At 44.7% G+C, this 13,286-nt stretch overlaps 1 protein-coding gene across 5 annotated transcripts in view; it reads left to right on the top strand.

Moving 5' to 3' along the window:
* The window catches only part of arhgap10 (Rho GTPase activating protein 10), a 42,795-nt gene extending 29,509 nt beyond the window's left edge, over window positions 1–13,286 (top strand). For 3 of the 5 annotated variants that reach the window (XM_086119863.1, XM_086119862.1, XM_086119861.1), the window contains 5 exons: window positions 2,689–2,830; window positions 4,813–4,978; window positions 8,804–8,881; window positions 11,135–11,223; window positions 12,335–13,286. In XM_086119863.1, coding sequence (XP_085975989.1) covers window positions 2,689–2,830; window positions 4,813–4,978; window positions 8,804–8,881; window positions 11,135–11,223; window positions 12,335–12,423 — 564 coding nt within the window. In that variant the 3' untranslated portion in view covers window positions 12,424–13,286. Of the gene's footprint in view, window positions 1–2,688; window positions 2,831–4,812; window positions 4,979–8,803; window positions 8,882–9,882; window positions 11,224–12,334 lie in introns of those variants that run through there. The other 2 variants (XR_015101811.1, XM_086119864.1) reach the window with 2 other exon arrangements.

The raw sequence follows: 13,286 nt of genomic DNA, 5'->3' as shown, positions 1-13,286 counted from the left end.
AATCTCAGATATTGAACACTCGTTTAAACAATGTAATACGGTTACGTGTTCATCTGATCGCCTAATCTCTCGACTCATAGTTATGCGCGCGGAACCTCAAAGGAGGGAAGAGGAAAGGTTTGAGATTAGTTTTCTAATCTGTTTGGAGCCGCGCTTAAATCAGACGGTGTGCCAACTAAGAGCTTTTAGTGTTGTGCGTGTGTCTGTCTGTGTTTTTTTTTCTCCTTTTTATTCCTTCGGCCTCCTTAATGGAAGGATGGAGAAATCAGCCTGCTGGCAAACCTATCATGAAATAATGGCAAATTCTTCTGCTGTTCAAAAGATAAGCACCTTCACCAAAGGTATTTATTCCTCATCATAAAGACAGCAGGAATGTTTAATTGATGAGGGATTTTATTTCAGGAAATTCTTTTTTTTTTTTTTCACACTAATACTTACCATAGTCCCTTTTACTAGTAAAAAAAAAAAAACAGGACTAATAAATCCTGACTCCATCTCCAGAAATGCCTGGCATATTTGCGGTTGCCTTTTCAAAATCAAATATTAACAGGGTTTTGTTTTTCTGTTAACTTTTTTTTTTGTGGAACCTTTTCCCATGGAAACTCAACTGTTGCCGTTTTTTGTGCTCTTTCTAAAACGCCACCAACGCTCTGTCTGAATAGGAAACTTGTTCCGTACCCAATGTCAAGGAGGCACCGAATGATGAAGTGATACATCCCAACTGAGTTTTTAAATTTGGACACATTCTCGTGCTGTTAAAAAGTTTTTGCCTCGGTCGTTACTGGAAAATACATCAAGTCTTCACCGCATTTGTTTTTTGTTTTTGTTTTTAATCAAAGCATCTCTAGGCCATGTATTTTGAAAGTTGCCATTGTAAGATGAGTTTGAAATGATGTTGCGAGTGTTTTGGAATTACGATTTGTGATTTTTTTAAAAAGTTAATTATGGAAATGGTAGTGGGGGTCAGTTTCATGCAGGTAGCGGTACATTTGGGTTAGTAAAACCCCTCGGTTACTATTTGCTGAATGAAATACAGTAATCCTATCCATTGATTGACAAAACTCTTAATGACCCGCAATCAATAACACTGCATCGTGCCCACTCTGGTTAGAATGCAGCGAGGGCCTTTTGGAAGCTGGAGCGTGGAGGTTTGGACCCAGGCGAGCGAGCGAGCGACTGACAGAAACTTTCCACACAGCCAGAGTCCAACTTCAGACTGTCAATACCCTGCGATAGCAGAGCAGCCGCGTTTTACATTCACCTCCATCTGCCCAGAGAGAGGCAGCCCAAAGTCTCAGCCAGATCAGATTTCACACTTTTTCTCTCTCTCTCTCTTCCTGTCTGCCTTGCTCCAACAAACTTTCTCTCTCATGCCACCCCCCCCCCCCCCCATGCGTCTGCCTCGCCTGTTCACACTTGCGTTTTTCTGCCACTCTCTCACACACACACACACACACAGAGTTATTCCTCGCACCGCCATCCTCCTCATCTCTGTGATCTTCTCGCAGGCTCTGTTGCTGAGGCTTCCTCTCTCCACGGCACGCCTATTCTCTTTAAACTCCACTTCTGATGTCTCTATGTAAACACTGCTCGGGACCAAACCCTCTTTGAATCCAGAACCTGTTTGTTTTATTCTACCAGAGAGCAGGGCCAGTTTCCCTAAAGAGGATACTTACTGAAGTTACTGGTACCTTTTGTCTTGGTTTTTTTTTTTCTTTTTTCAGGGGAGGTGGTATTTTTCAACTAGGGTTTCTCTCAGCTCCATGGATCATAATCGAATTGTGCTTCACTATAGATATGCACCTCTTGCATATGCCTGAAGATTCATGCATTATTCAAAAATGAATGCTTAAGCCCGCAATCTGAGCAAAAGTCTGGAATAAAAAATCCAGAATTCGCATCATGTGCTGCGTTCGAGCCTCTTGGAAATGGGACGTAGCTCAATTTAGGTTCAATCTGGCGCCCTGTTGCTTTTCGATGGTTAACAAGTTTCCTCCGAAGATAGGGAGTAATCATTAGTCGATTTATTTGCAAATTAGGTGGCCCGGTGATCCAGTGGTTAGCGGTTCGACCTCACAGTGCAGAGGTACCTGGTTCAATTCCGGCTCTGGCCTCTCTTGTGTGGAGTTTTATGTTCTCCCCAGGCCTGCGTGGGTTTTCTGTGGGTAGTCCGGTTTCCTCCCACATTCCAAAAACATGCACGGCAGGCGGGTTGAACATTCAAAATCGTTCCTCGGTGTGAGTGTGAGCGTGGATGGTTGTTCGTCTGTGTGTGCCCGGCGATTGGCTGGCAACCGGTTCAGTGTGTCCCCCGCCTATGGCCCGAAGACGGCTGGGATAGGCTCCAGCACGCCCCGCGACCCTTGTGAGGATAAGCGGATTAGAAAACTGGATGGATATTTGCAAATTACTTTGCGAATCACCCAATCTGTGGTCGCCGACATTGCGGCCGAATTGCAGAGGATTGCATTTGCATTTCGACTTCACTCAATAAAATCCCCAAGTTGTTCATAACTTTTACATTGTATGTTCCGTTCTGCATTTTGACTGATATTCTGACCTTCCCTCGGCTATTGATGTAAATGAGGCGATGTTTGTGGTCATCCTTTGACTACTCAAATCGTGCACAGATGCGCGTATCTTGCTGGCGCCTTGTTTTCCCAGCTCTTCTTTGCATTGCGTATTCAGATCTTTACAGACGCTCCCGAGTCGTGCCCTCTCTCACCCGCCGCCCCGTCCTTCTCCGCACCCACGAGGCAGTCCAAGAAGATGAATCGACAGAGCCGTCCGCTGGCTGTCTACAACCCGCAAGTTATGGACATTCAGAGCGGTAGGAGATGCCCCGCCCGTCTTATCGTCTTCCGTCTCCCATCCACCCCCCCCCCCCCCCCACACCAGATTTGAACGAGTGCAGATGGTCAATCGCACCAATCACAGCGGTTCATTTGGGCGCGTTTTGAGGATCACCGCGTTTGACAAACGGTAGTCTGCGTGACATCGCATTGATTTGTAGCTTCATGCCAGAGGCGTATTGATGCTTTTTGTATCTGGATGCAGTCGTTTCCGGATGAGGGAAAACTATTTCTTTTAATTCTAATCAAACAGACAAGGAAAAACTTGGTTAGAACACATTTGCTAGCCTGGTCAAGCCATGAGACAAACAAGGACCTGTAGATGCCAGTGGTTGTCCCAAGTGGCGTAGGCGGCACAACCGGCTCGAGAAACATCGACCAAAAACTTACTTTAGACCACGTGTCAAAAGCAAAATTGATCACTCTTTGGTTACCGCAGTAAGGAAGTCACCAGCATCTAGGGATATTTTGAACACATTAGAATGCTGCAATTTTCCTGGTTGTGGACCAGCAATTTGCTGTGCTTCAGTATTTTGAATCAAAAGTTCAAAACAAAGAAAATGTGTCCCCTTGCTCAATGTTGAAAGTTACTCTTAGATAACTGGGGTTGAGATTTTGGCGCAGCCTGGACACACTGTCCTGATCCCATTCATTATTGACGGCACAGGATACAGTGTGAGATGTCTGCTTGGTTTTGCAGACAGGTTGCTGTTTTTAAAACTGCATTGATGACCAAACTGCAGACACTGTCCCGTTAATTAAAACATTTTTATGTATGCTACATTACACCAACTCATCCTTTTTTTTTGGGGGGGGGGGGGGTCTTTGTCGGGGCTGGGGGTTGTAGTTCCTGTGAAATCATTCAAGAGGTCTGGCCCAGTCTAAATCTTCACATCGGCAAATTTTAATATCTGGGCTGGCTGTTGTAATCCCTTTTTTAAACTTTTTAAGCGGCCCCTAATAATGGATTTAGTCTCCGTTGTCTCATCCGTTGGCTGGTTGAAGGAAATGTAAGCGGGGATAAAACAAGAGTCTGAGCCTGTGTGTGATGCGACATGTGACCGACATCCCTCACTTTCATACACTTGTTGGCTCGCAGGACGCCACGTTTAGGTCACAAATGGCAGCAGGTCAATCCGAGTTTGTCGTCGAGCCAGCACTTACATTTAATCCCACACTCGGATACAGGTCATCAAAAAAAAAAAGACCAGACTATAATATTCAGTTGCGATGGCACAGCTCATTCACTTGTAAATTTTTGCCATGTTTGTTTACCACGGCTCGTGTATAAACGTGTCGATGTACAGACTACGGCATTTTTGCCAGAGAGAAATAATCACGTGAAAGCGCCCAAAAAATTGTTGCCTAATGCACCATTAGACAAAAATAAAATAAAAATGGAATGTTAAGGGTTATTGACTGCATGTAAGCATAGTTACACACACTACAAATGCATTTTCTATGGATTTTATACTTGCAGTATTTCAGTGTTGAAATCCAGTTTTAATGTGTTTAATTGTTTGTTTTTTTTTCGATATTGTGTCTATGGCCGATTTCCACCAAATGCAGCTGGTTTAACGGGGGCTTACTGGATCTACATTTTGTGACATTTGTGTTTGCTATTGTGCCGCGACCATTTTCCCATGCCAAATCAATGTATAAATGCCTGGGCTTAATAAAGTTCGGGAAAACACAGTGCCGTGCCGCCGCGCTGCCCTCGTTTCAAATCAATAGCCATAAAATCCGCTCATTTTGCTCACTCCGCATGATTACTCAACAAGTGTTGCTCTCGCTGCTGACAATGTGGCCATTTGATGTCGTATTGCCATTCATATTGATCAATCATTTAGCTTTCAAGCTTTCATATCAGGCGCGCCAGAGCTGGAAAGCCATTATAACCCGAGGGCAAGATTGTTCATGAAGAAAACAATTTTAATGAGTGCAATCCCCGTGTCTTTAGCCTGCGACGCCTCCAACCTCGCCGCGGACGAGACGTCGATGGGCAGCAACGAGTCGGTGTCGTCGCAGTCGTCGTCGGCCTCCGCTTCGGAGATGACGACCCCGTCGGAGAAAAGCGAGCGTTTGCCTCTCAGCGTCAGCCTCTCCTCGGGCAGCAGCAACTCCAGGTGAGTCACGCGCAACGCCGGCCCGTGAATGTCGTCCTGAATGTCGATGCGGCGAATGAATTGTGGGTTCACGCTTCACATCCTTCTTCTTCTGCTGTGTCATGTCTATGAGTTCACCTTGAGATCTTTTCCTCGCTCGCCCTTCGCCGAGTCCCATCAGCGCCTGACAGAGGGGGGAGATGATGCGCTTCGTTCTTTCATTCTGACCCCTCTCCGCTTGCGTGTCTGCCTCGCAAGATATGCGGGAGTCCTCCCACAACTTCTTCTTATGCCGTTCTCGTGCGATACATGTCCCACCCATTATTGCATCGTCGAGACTCGACGGGGGTGGAACGTTATGCCAAAAATCACGGTTGGCTTTTGTCCTCTGGCCTCGTATTTTCCAACATATGTGGCGTGATTTTGGAAGGATGGAAGGCAAGCAAGCCGGGAGGTCATCATGAATCTTCTCTCTTATTTGCTCGTCGGGACAGGTGGCCGCTCGTCCGCCGCGTAAGTCGTATTGACGTTGGCCAGATATTCATCTTGTTTACCCTGCTCGTAGCCGCAAGCCCCTGTCCCTTTATGAAGGCTTCCGCCGTATGTCACCGGGTGTCACCCCGGCTTTGTTCGCTCATAAATTGAAGCCCGGGCGAGATGGCGTAGGATCCGTTCGCTTGTTTGCGCCTCCCCCGGAGGGGCTCAAACCCCGCAGCTTCAGCCTGATTTCCCCCCCCAAAAAAGAGCTGGAATCTGTTCTGTTGGCCTCGTGAATGTCTTACCAATGGAGGTGATTCTGGAAAGCGAGATCATTTAGTGGCGCAACAGAATCTGTGTCTGTGGATCCTTTGAAGTTAAGAAAAAAACCTTTTGAGATGAATGGACTTTAACTTTCACAACGGAGGAAATACGAATCCATGTCAAAAACGGTGCAGAACACGCAAATTGTGTGCTGCTGACCAGAACGAGGGATGAAATGGTTTCACGGTGTATCAATAAAATTGACAAGCACAAGGTGACTTTGGTCATATACTCAAAATGTGAAAAGAAAATTGTTCGACAAATAAACACGAGAATGATTGCGATGATGCCGATAACAGTGATTATTTCCGTCCCCATCATCTTTATCTCCCATTTTAACACCTTTTCATCTCCAGTCAGTCACCGATGCCAATTTCCGCCGCCAATAACAGCAGCTTTGCTTCGCTTTTATTCTTTAAACAACAACGTTTCTTGGTGTGGCTTGAAAATGCCTTTGGCTCTTCTTCACCAATTCCCACGATAAAAAAGTCGTTGACTCGTTATGGTTCCCGTTAATGCTCGTTTCACGTCAACGGCATTTTTTTAGGGTGGGCGTCAATTATTCACATTTTTCCGCTTTTCATGACGGTTCCGTCCACATCCTCTTCGAATGACGGATTACTGTACATGTTTAATATCTGCTCATTGTGTCGTAATGTCAGCTATCTCCCACTTATCATCTACTAAATGTTATCTGTATGTATTTGGAAATATTCCCCACATCTCCCCATTTACTGCGTGTAATTATGTTTACCGAAGAAGCTTAGCTCTCTCGCTGATGGAGGAAGACAACAGATGAGCCACTGCAAAAGCTCGGCGCTATTTTTTGCCGCCGGAGCAACGGCAGTGAGCGATTTCCCTCGCTTTGGCTTAGTTGTAATATAGACAGCTACCCCCCAACCCCCACCAACGAATCCATTTTACCTCCGCCGCATTTAACGCATGTCTAGGGCAGCTACGTGTCCGCTAGTTGCTAACCTCAGCGTCGATTTATTTCGGTAAGTTTAATCGCCCTACATCGGATGCCGTTGATGAATGTCAGTGACTTTCCCCTCATCTTCACCCTCTCGGCTGCGACCGGGGCAAACCGCGGTTGCGCCGGGGTGCGGGTTAATGAGTGGATTTGCTGCACGGCGGCATTCGGTCCCCTCACCCCATGCCGACGCGGTGCGGTCGAGCCCGCCGCGGAGCTATAAATCATCCTCGAGCGGGGTCCCAACAGGGCTGCCACCGCTGGGTATGGACCGGCTGGGGGAAACCGAAACGAGAAAACTGCGCAGAATATCCAGACACTTTTCTGCAGCCGTCGCCCCCCTCCACCGCCGACAAGGCAACCTCGCATCCTCTCGACCTCCGGCCCCCTCCCCAGCCGTTCCCTTTAATTCCCCTGATTAGCGTCTCTATGGGAGCGGCAGCTCGCCAGCAATTTGCCCCATTATGTGATGTATTAGCGCTGGCCCTGGGGCAGGCATGGAACGCAGAGGGACGCCTGGCTTCTCTTCACGCTCTCCTTGCCTCCACCTCGGCGTTTACCTGGACCCCCCGCCTGCCGCTGTACGTCGAAGCCCAAGGAATCGGCAGTTGCGACAGCGGGCGACGTAAAGCACTGCCGCAGCCGCTGATGCTCCGGATTAGGGTTGAAGCCGTTTACCGATAAACCGTGATATGATTTCAGACGTTTTGTGTTAGCCTTTCAAATTGTCGCTATGGTTACTGACGTTACCGATAAACCGTGATATGATTTCAGACGTTTTGTGTTCGCCTTTCAAATTGTCGCTATGGTTACTGACGTACTTAGCATCTCAGAAAGTAGCAGTTGTCCTTTGGAGAACGAGGTGCAAAAGGTAGAAGAAGACAAAGCCCAAAGGATGCAAACTAAGATGACGTCAGACGCCTATGTTACCGATGTACCGCGGTGACAGAAGGTGGTGACAGATGACGTCTTACGTTACCCTTGAAAATACGACACTTAGAGATGATCTGATTTCACCAGTACAAAAACATGAATGCGGAAGATTCTCCAGACCTTTTGCGAACACCCGAGGCTGAAGTTAGCTCCCCCCCCCAACATGCAAAGACCTTCAACAGTTGAGTAGTGTCACTTTGACATCTCGAGGGTTTTGGCACCATATTTTGGCATCTTCGGACATTTGGAAAATGCAACAATACACCTGGAAACTCTGCATAGGACAATATTTCAATAACGTCAAAAGGATTGCTTAAAAAAAATGAAGAGAATGAAAGAATTTCCGACTTGTGTTCATACCGGTGAAGATGTAAAACTAGTGTACCGAGGTAGGATGATGAAGCATCTTGCAGTATGAAGAAGATGGCTGATCCTTTATTCTGTTCTATATGTATGGCCTTTTCCCAAATTAATATTCAATCAAAATATGACTTGCAAGCAAATTCGGGGCTACGTCACCATCGTAGGAATGGAACTCTGGAACTTCACTGAAGTATGTCCCGTATAGCGTAGGGAATCCTTGGTCCACAGCTACCATTGATTATGATGCTCTGGGGACGCTTTGCTACATCCGGCACTTTGTGCTCGTTGGCCTCTATTCACCTGGAATTAACCTGCTGACTCTCAGATGCAGAAAGAAACAAAAAGATAACACGACACAATGATTTGACACAACACGACACAACTCATTTGTCGGTGTAAAATGTAAGTACAGCACTCGCATGACTACATGTGATCATTGATTCCGAGGAAGTGGTCGGAGTCAAATCGATGGGAGTCCACATCATCCGATCGTTGCCAGCCTACATACTATTTGAACGTACGACACACTTGCACGGAGTTTGGCCTTCTTTGAGGCAATGTGAAAGGTTCATGCTTGTCGCCATAACAACGGGGCATTCACCTATCTTTGCATTTGCTACCGATGCTGAATACTTAAGCTAGTCAACGGTAGCTCATAAAACTTTGCCACTTTTTGACCCCCCCCCCCCCCAAAAAAGAAAGAACTGTTGCCAATGTATTGTTTTCTGAGCCTGAATGTATTTTGAGGTGTAAATCTGTCATATTTTATTCTGCAGAGCGTCCATGGCAGCAGCCTCCTGGTTAGGAGAAGGTCAGCATGTCTGCACTCCTGAAAAAGAAAAACCACTTGAAAGGTATTTAAAAATAAATAAATAAAATTATTCTACACTTACTCCTTAATGATTTAATTTTGCCATTATTTGCTTACGACATGAATGCAGCACAAGCATCAACCTCGTCTCCTTTTACTGTCAAAGGCGAGGCACCTGAAAACTCATTTGTCATTCTGAGTCGACTGCGATGAAATTGGGGGCTCATTTGGCTGCTTTTAGGTGCGACGCAGGAAATTGTAAACAGCTCAGGCCCTTACTCTGTCCAAGCCATTAATGTTATGAACACAAATGTTGATCGAAATTGTTAACCTGCAAACTCACTGACCGCGAGTTGCTTTCCACCCCCCCCCCCCCCCCCCAGCATCTTACCCTCCTTCATTGCGCGTCGTTGCAAGAAAAGAATATGAAATATTTATCAACTGCGCCATGTGTTGGAAGCACCCGGCGCCTACCTGGCAGTGCTGCTGGCTTGGAGTTAACACTTTGCGATGGCAGGCAAAACAGCCAAATGTTTTTTTTTCTTTGTTTTTTTCCCAGGAAAGAAAAAGCTTTCTTCTATGTCTGTATTTGCGCAAGCCAAATTCAGAATTCTCAGCGCCCTATTTAAATTGTTTCCACTCTCGGCGTTTGATGTGAATGCACTGCAAGATTGACATCATGCAGTTACAAATGTTTTCCAAAAAAAACGTAAGGCAGCGTAAAGAGATTAAAAAAACAACTCACGAAGAATCGGAAATCCTCAGATATACAAAACCAAAAATTAAAATCAGATATGACCAAGCAAATTGTGAAAAAAAAAACAAGATATTGAGAGCCTTCTAAAATGTTTATAATTGCCGACATGTTTAGTTTGACATCTTAATGTCAAACTCCTCTCACAATATTAGCCTTAAAAATTTGAATTTCCACAAACAATCCAGACTAAGCTCAGCTTCTTCCCCAGCATTCAAAGCTTATCTCTGTCGTTGAGCTGTGTCACTTTACGCTACTTCCTTGACACCAATGTACTACTTTCCTACTAGACAGGGCTTTGGCGGCATCTTGTGGCATCTTAGAGCCTTTCAGAAGGAGCACAAAAAACATGGATAGGTGAGTTTTTCAGCCAAGGATAGGTGGAATAGGTTCCACAGGGAGAAAAAAAACCCCTGCAAATTGGTGAGTTTGTGAATGGATAAGTGTGAATATGCGGGGCAGTATTGTAACAGAATAAGTCAGCGATGGGCAACTGCTGGGCCCCAACCACACTTTGAGTTATTTTATTTTTTTTACAAACCCTAAAATATACAAAAAAAATGCTGCTAAAAATTCATTGAATGTTTTCCACCCAATACGAGAGAAAACTGGTAGGAGTCCATGAAAAATAGAAAATACCCAAAATATATATATATTTTTAACAAAAAATAAATTCCTAAAAAGATGTGTGAAGATGAGAGTCGGCAGGGGTCGACTGTAGTTTTAAGTGGTAATATTGTAATATCACCATTCGCCTCTAGATGGCAGACATTGCTTAGTGGTGCTTTCCCTGGGTCTTATACTTAACGTTAGTCGGAATAATTCTTTTTTTTCCAGTTTGGAATGACATACAGGACAAACATAGAACTTAATAATATTAAACTTTGGAGTAAGTTAATTATTTCTTATTCATGCAGAAAATGAATTGGTTTGCTGTTCAGCAATTTTGTGCCGCCCTTGAATGTGAATTCTTACGCAAGCAAGCCCTAAAAAAATATATAGTATGTGTTAGTTTGGTTGTTTATTTCAAACCCTTTGTTGTTCTCTTAGGACAGTGGCTCTTTTATACATTGCACTGAGAAATGTATTATGAAAAATGGAATCTGTATTTTGTATTTTCAGGAAAATAAATGTGGCCTCCAGGATTTAAATTGCTCATCCGTGGAATAAGTTATGGCCTACTGCCAATATATTAGCTTTGTGTTTAACTAAACAGGCCCAGACTTCACATGTTGTGAGACTATATTATTAAACACACACACACACACACACACTCACACACACAAACGTTAGCGTGCCGCATACAATATGAACCAAACCTTAAACTCAAAACCAAAATATTTTACTGAGCCATGATTTTTTTTCCCCCGTATCGTTACACTGCTAAGAGCCACCCAATCAAGTCATCGTTCAAGGGAATAGTCAAATTCCCCTCCCTCGATCTCTCGCGCCGTTCGGAGGATCAGTTATGAGGTCTCAGGTCTCGACTGAACCGTTCGGTAATCCCCCACCAAATACTCACTGATTGCCTCCATTTTTCAGTGTCATCAGGAAAGCCAAGGCGGTGTACCCGTGCGAGGCCGAGCACGACTCGGAGCTCTCCTTCCAGGTCGGCGCAATTTTCAACGCCGGTAAGTGCTATCGCGCAATAGCGGCGGGCCGCGGCCGGCATATTGGATTGGGAGGAAAAACGAACTCCCAATCTGATCTTCCATCGAACGGAGAGATAAGACGGGAAGAGGGAGGGCCACGGTGCCGGTGGATAGGAGACTCAGATTTCCTCCCCAGAGGACCCACGGAGCCTTAATCACTCTCGCAGGAAATGAAGATTAGGTTGCCGTACAGATCCCACGATGCTTTTCCCATTGTCGTGATCGCCATTTTTTGACGGGTCTTTTGTTGTTCGTGAGCAACATTTCCACATACCACAATGAAACTATGGGACCTGGGATGGTGTTCAATTTGAGCAGTGGCTTCAAAATGCTCTTCAACTCACACGTGTGTCTTCCTTAAACCTGCAATGTCGCAAATGATTTTGAAGTATCGTGTATAGGATTAAGTCCATTATGCCCGCGCTCGATGGTCATAATTTATTGCAAGGTCTTAACTTGAAATCAAGGGGTGTTAAAATATCCAAAGTGTGTCTTTATTAAACCTGTAGATAACCTTTTATGGTTATGAAGAAAAAGTTGGAATATACTGAGCCCATCCTGAGTGGGCAAAACTTGTCGGCATCCAAAAGAAAAAAAAATGAAGATGGATACTAATAGTATGGGCAAGAAATTGGCATCACGTTTCTTAAAATGCTAATCCCGTATTGTTCATTCCTCGTGTTCATGCAAACACAAATAGAGACAAATAAAAACAGAATACATGATTTGCAAATCATGTTCAACTTATATTTATTTCAGGGAAATACACGACAAAGACAAAATATAGAATGTCAAAATGAATTGATGCTTTTAGAAAAATAATCACAAACGTGGAATTTTATGGCATGTGGCGGCCATGTTGCAAAACAAAGAGCAATGTCTCAAGCAGTAATATTTATTTGATGCGAGGCGGTTCAAGTGCCACACGCAAAGAAAATCAAAATAATGGTGAGATCCCCCCAAAAAACACTCACTTCCTGTGTGCTCTGTTCTTATCTTATCCGCCGACCACTGAACACCCTACTCCGAAAACACCTCACCCCTGCCATCACCACCACCACCTCCTCCTCCATGTCCCCTCCTTCTGCAGTGACCCAGTCCAGAGAGCCGGGCTGGCTGGAGGGGGAACTGGAGGGCAAGCGGGGCCTCATCCCTGAGAACTATGTGGAGATGCTGTAAACCTCCAAAATGGACACAATGAGGGGATTTATTAGTTGACGCCTTATTCTCACCTGTTGTGTTCTCTCAAGCCATGGACCTTTTTTTTTTTTTTTTCCACCCGCCCACTTATACATGGTATCCATGAGACACCCCTGGCCCCCTCTCACAGAAGCGCTTTCGGTCCGCCACTGTGCCTTGTCGAGCCCTGAATGTTAACGGGTATGTATGGCCATAAATCATCCACATGTTTTTTTGCTTGCATATTCCAAATGAGGTGCACTTCGATTTTTTTTGGCCTCCCAAAACTCTCTTTATACAATCGGTGCACTTTTTGGGCTTTCTTTCAGCAGACATCCAAACATCGCACCCCTCTGCCAATCGTGCCTTTTTGTTTTTTTTAATGTCAGATGAGTATGTTCATGTCAGCATCAGGAGGTAACTTTCTATTGAGATTATTATCGAAACCAAGTGTTTTATTATTTTGATCTTTTTTGGGGAGGTGGGGTGGTTTTTAAGCTTTTAAAGTTCACGTTGCCTTTTCCGGGCAGAAACACTCCTGCAAAACAACGTCTTGATTTAATATGATTTTATTTCAAGCGAAAGAAAAAAAATCTGATTTTTATGGTAAATAAGCTCGTAGAGTATTTCAATTCAATTTGTGTATGTATGGTATCGTGATGATGAATTTCACAAGGTTTTAAGGTGGAAGCACGTCACTTCAGTTTATCCCACCGGCGGTTGCAATAATGTCAAGTTTTGATTTGTGTTGTTTGTAAAGGGTTTTGGATTCATTTTTATACACCTTTCAATGGGGGCATTCTCTCAACCAATGTTCAATAAAACATGTATTCTTGCAGTGAAATAAATCTTCCAATTGGTAA

Source organism: Hippocampus guttulatus, chromosome 9 (genome assembly GCF_054856545.1).
Source record: "Hippocampus guttulatus isolate MCC_2025c chromosome 9, RoL_Hgut_1.0, whole genome shotgun sequence".
NCBI classification, from domain to species: Eukaryota; Metazoa; Chordata; class Actinopteri; order Syngnathiformes; family Syngnathidae; genus Hippocampus; species Hippocampus guttulatus.
The sequence above is the reverse complement of the archived record's forward strand: the minus strand, read 5'-3'. Positions and strand labels throughout refer to the sequence as shown.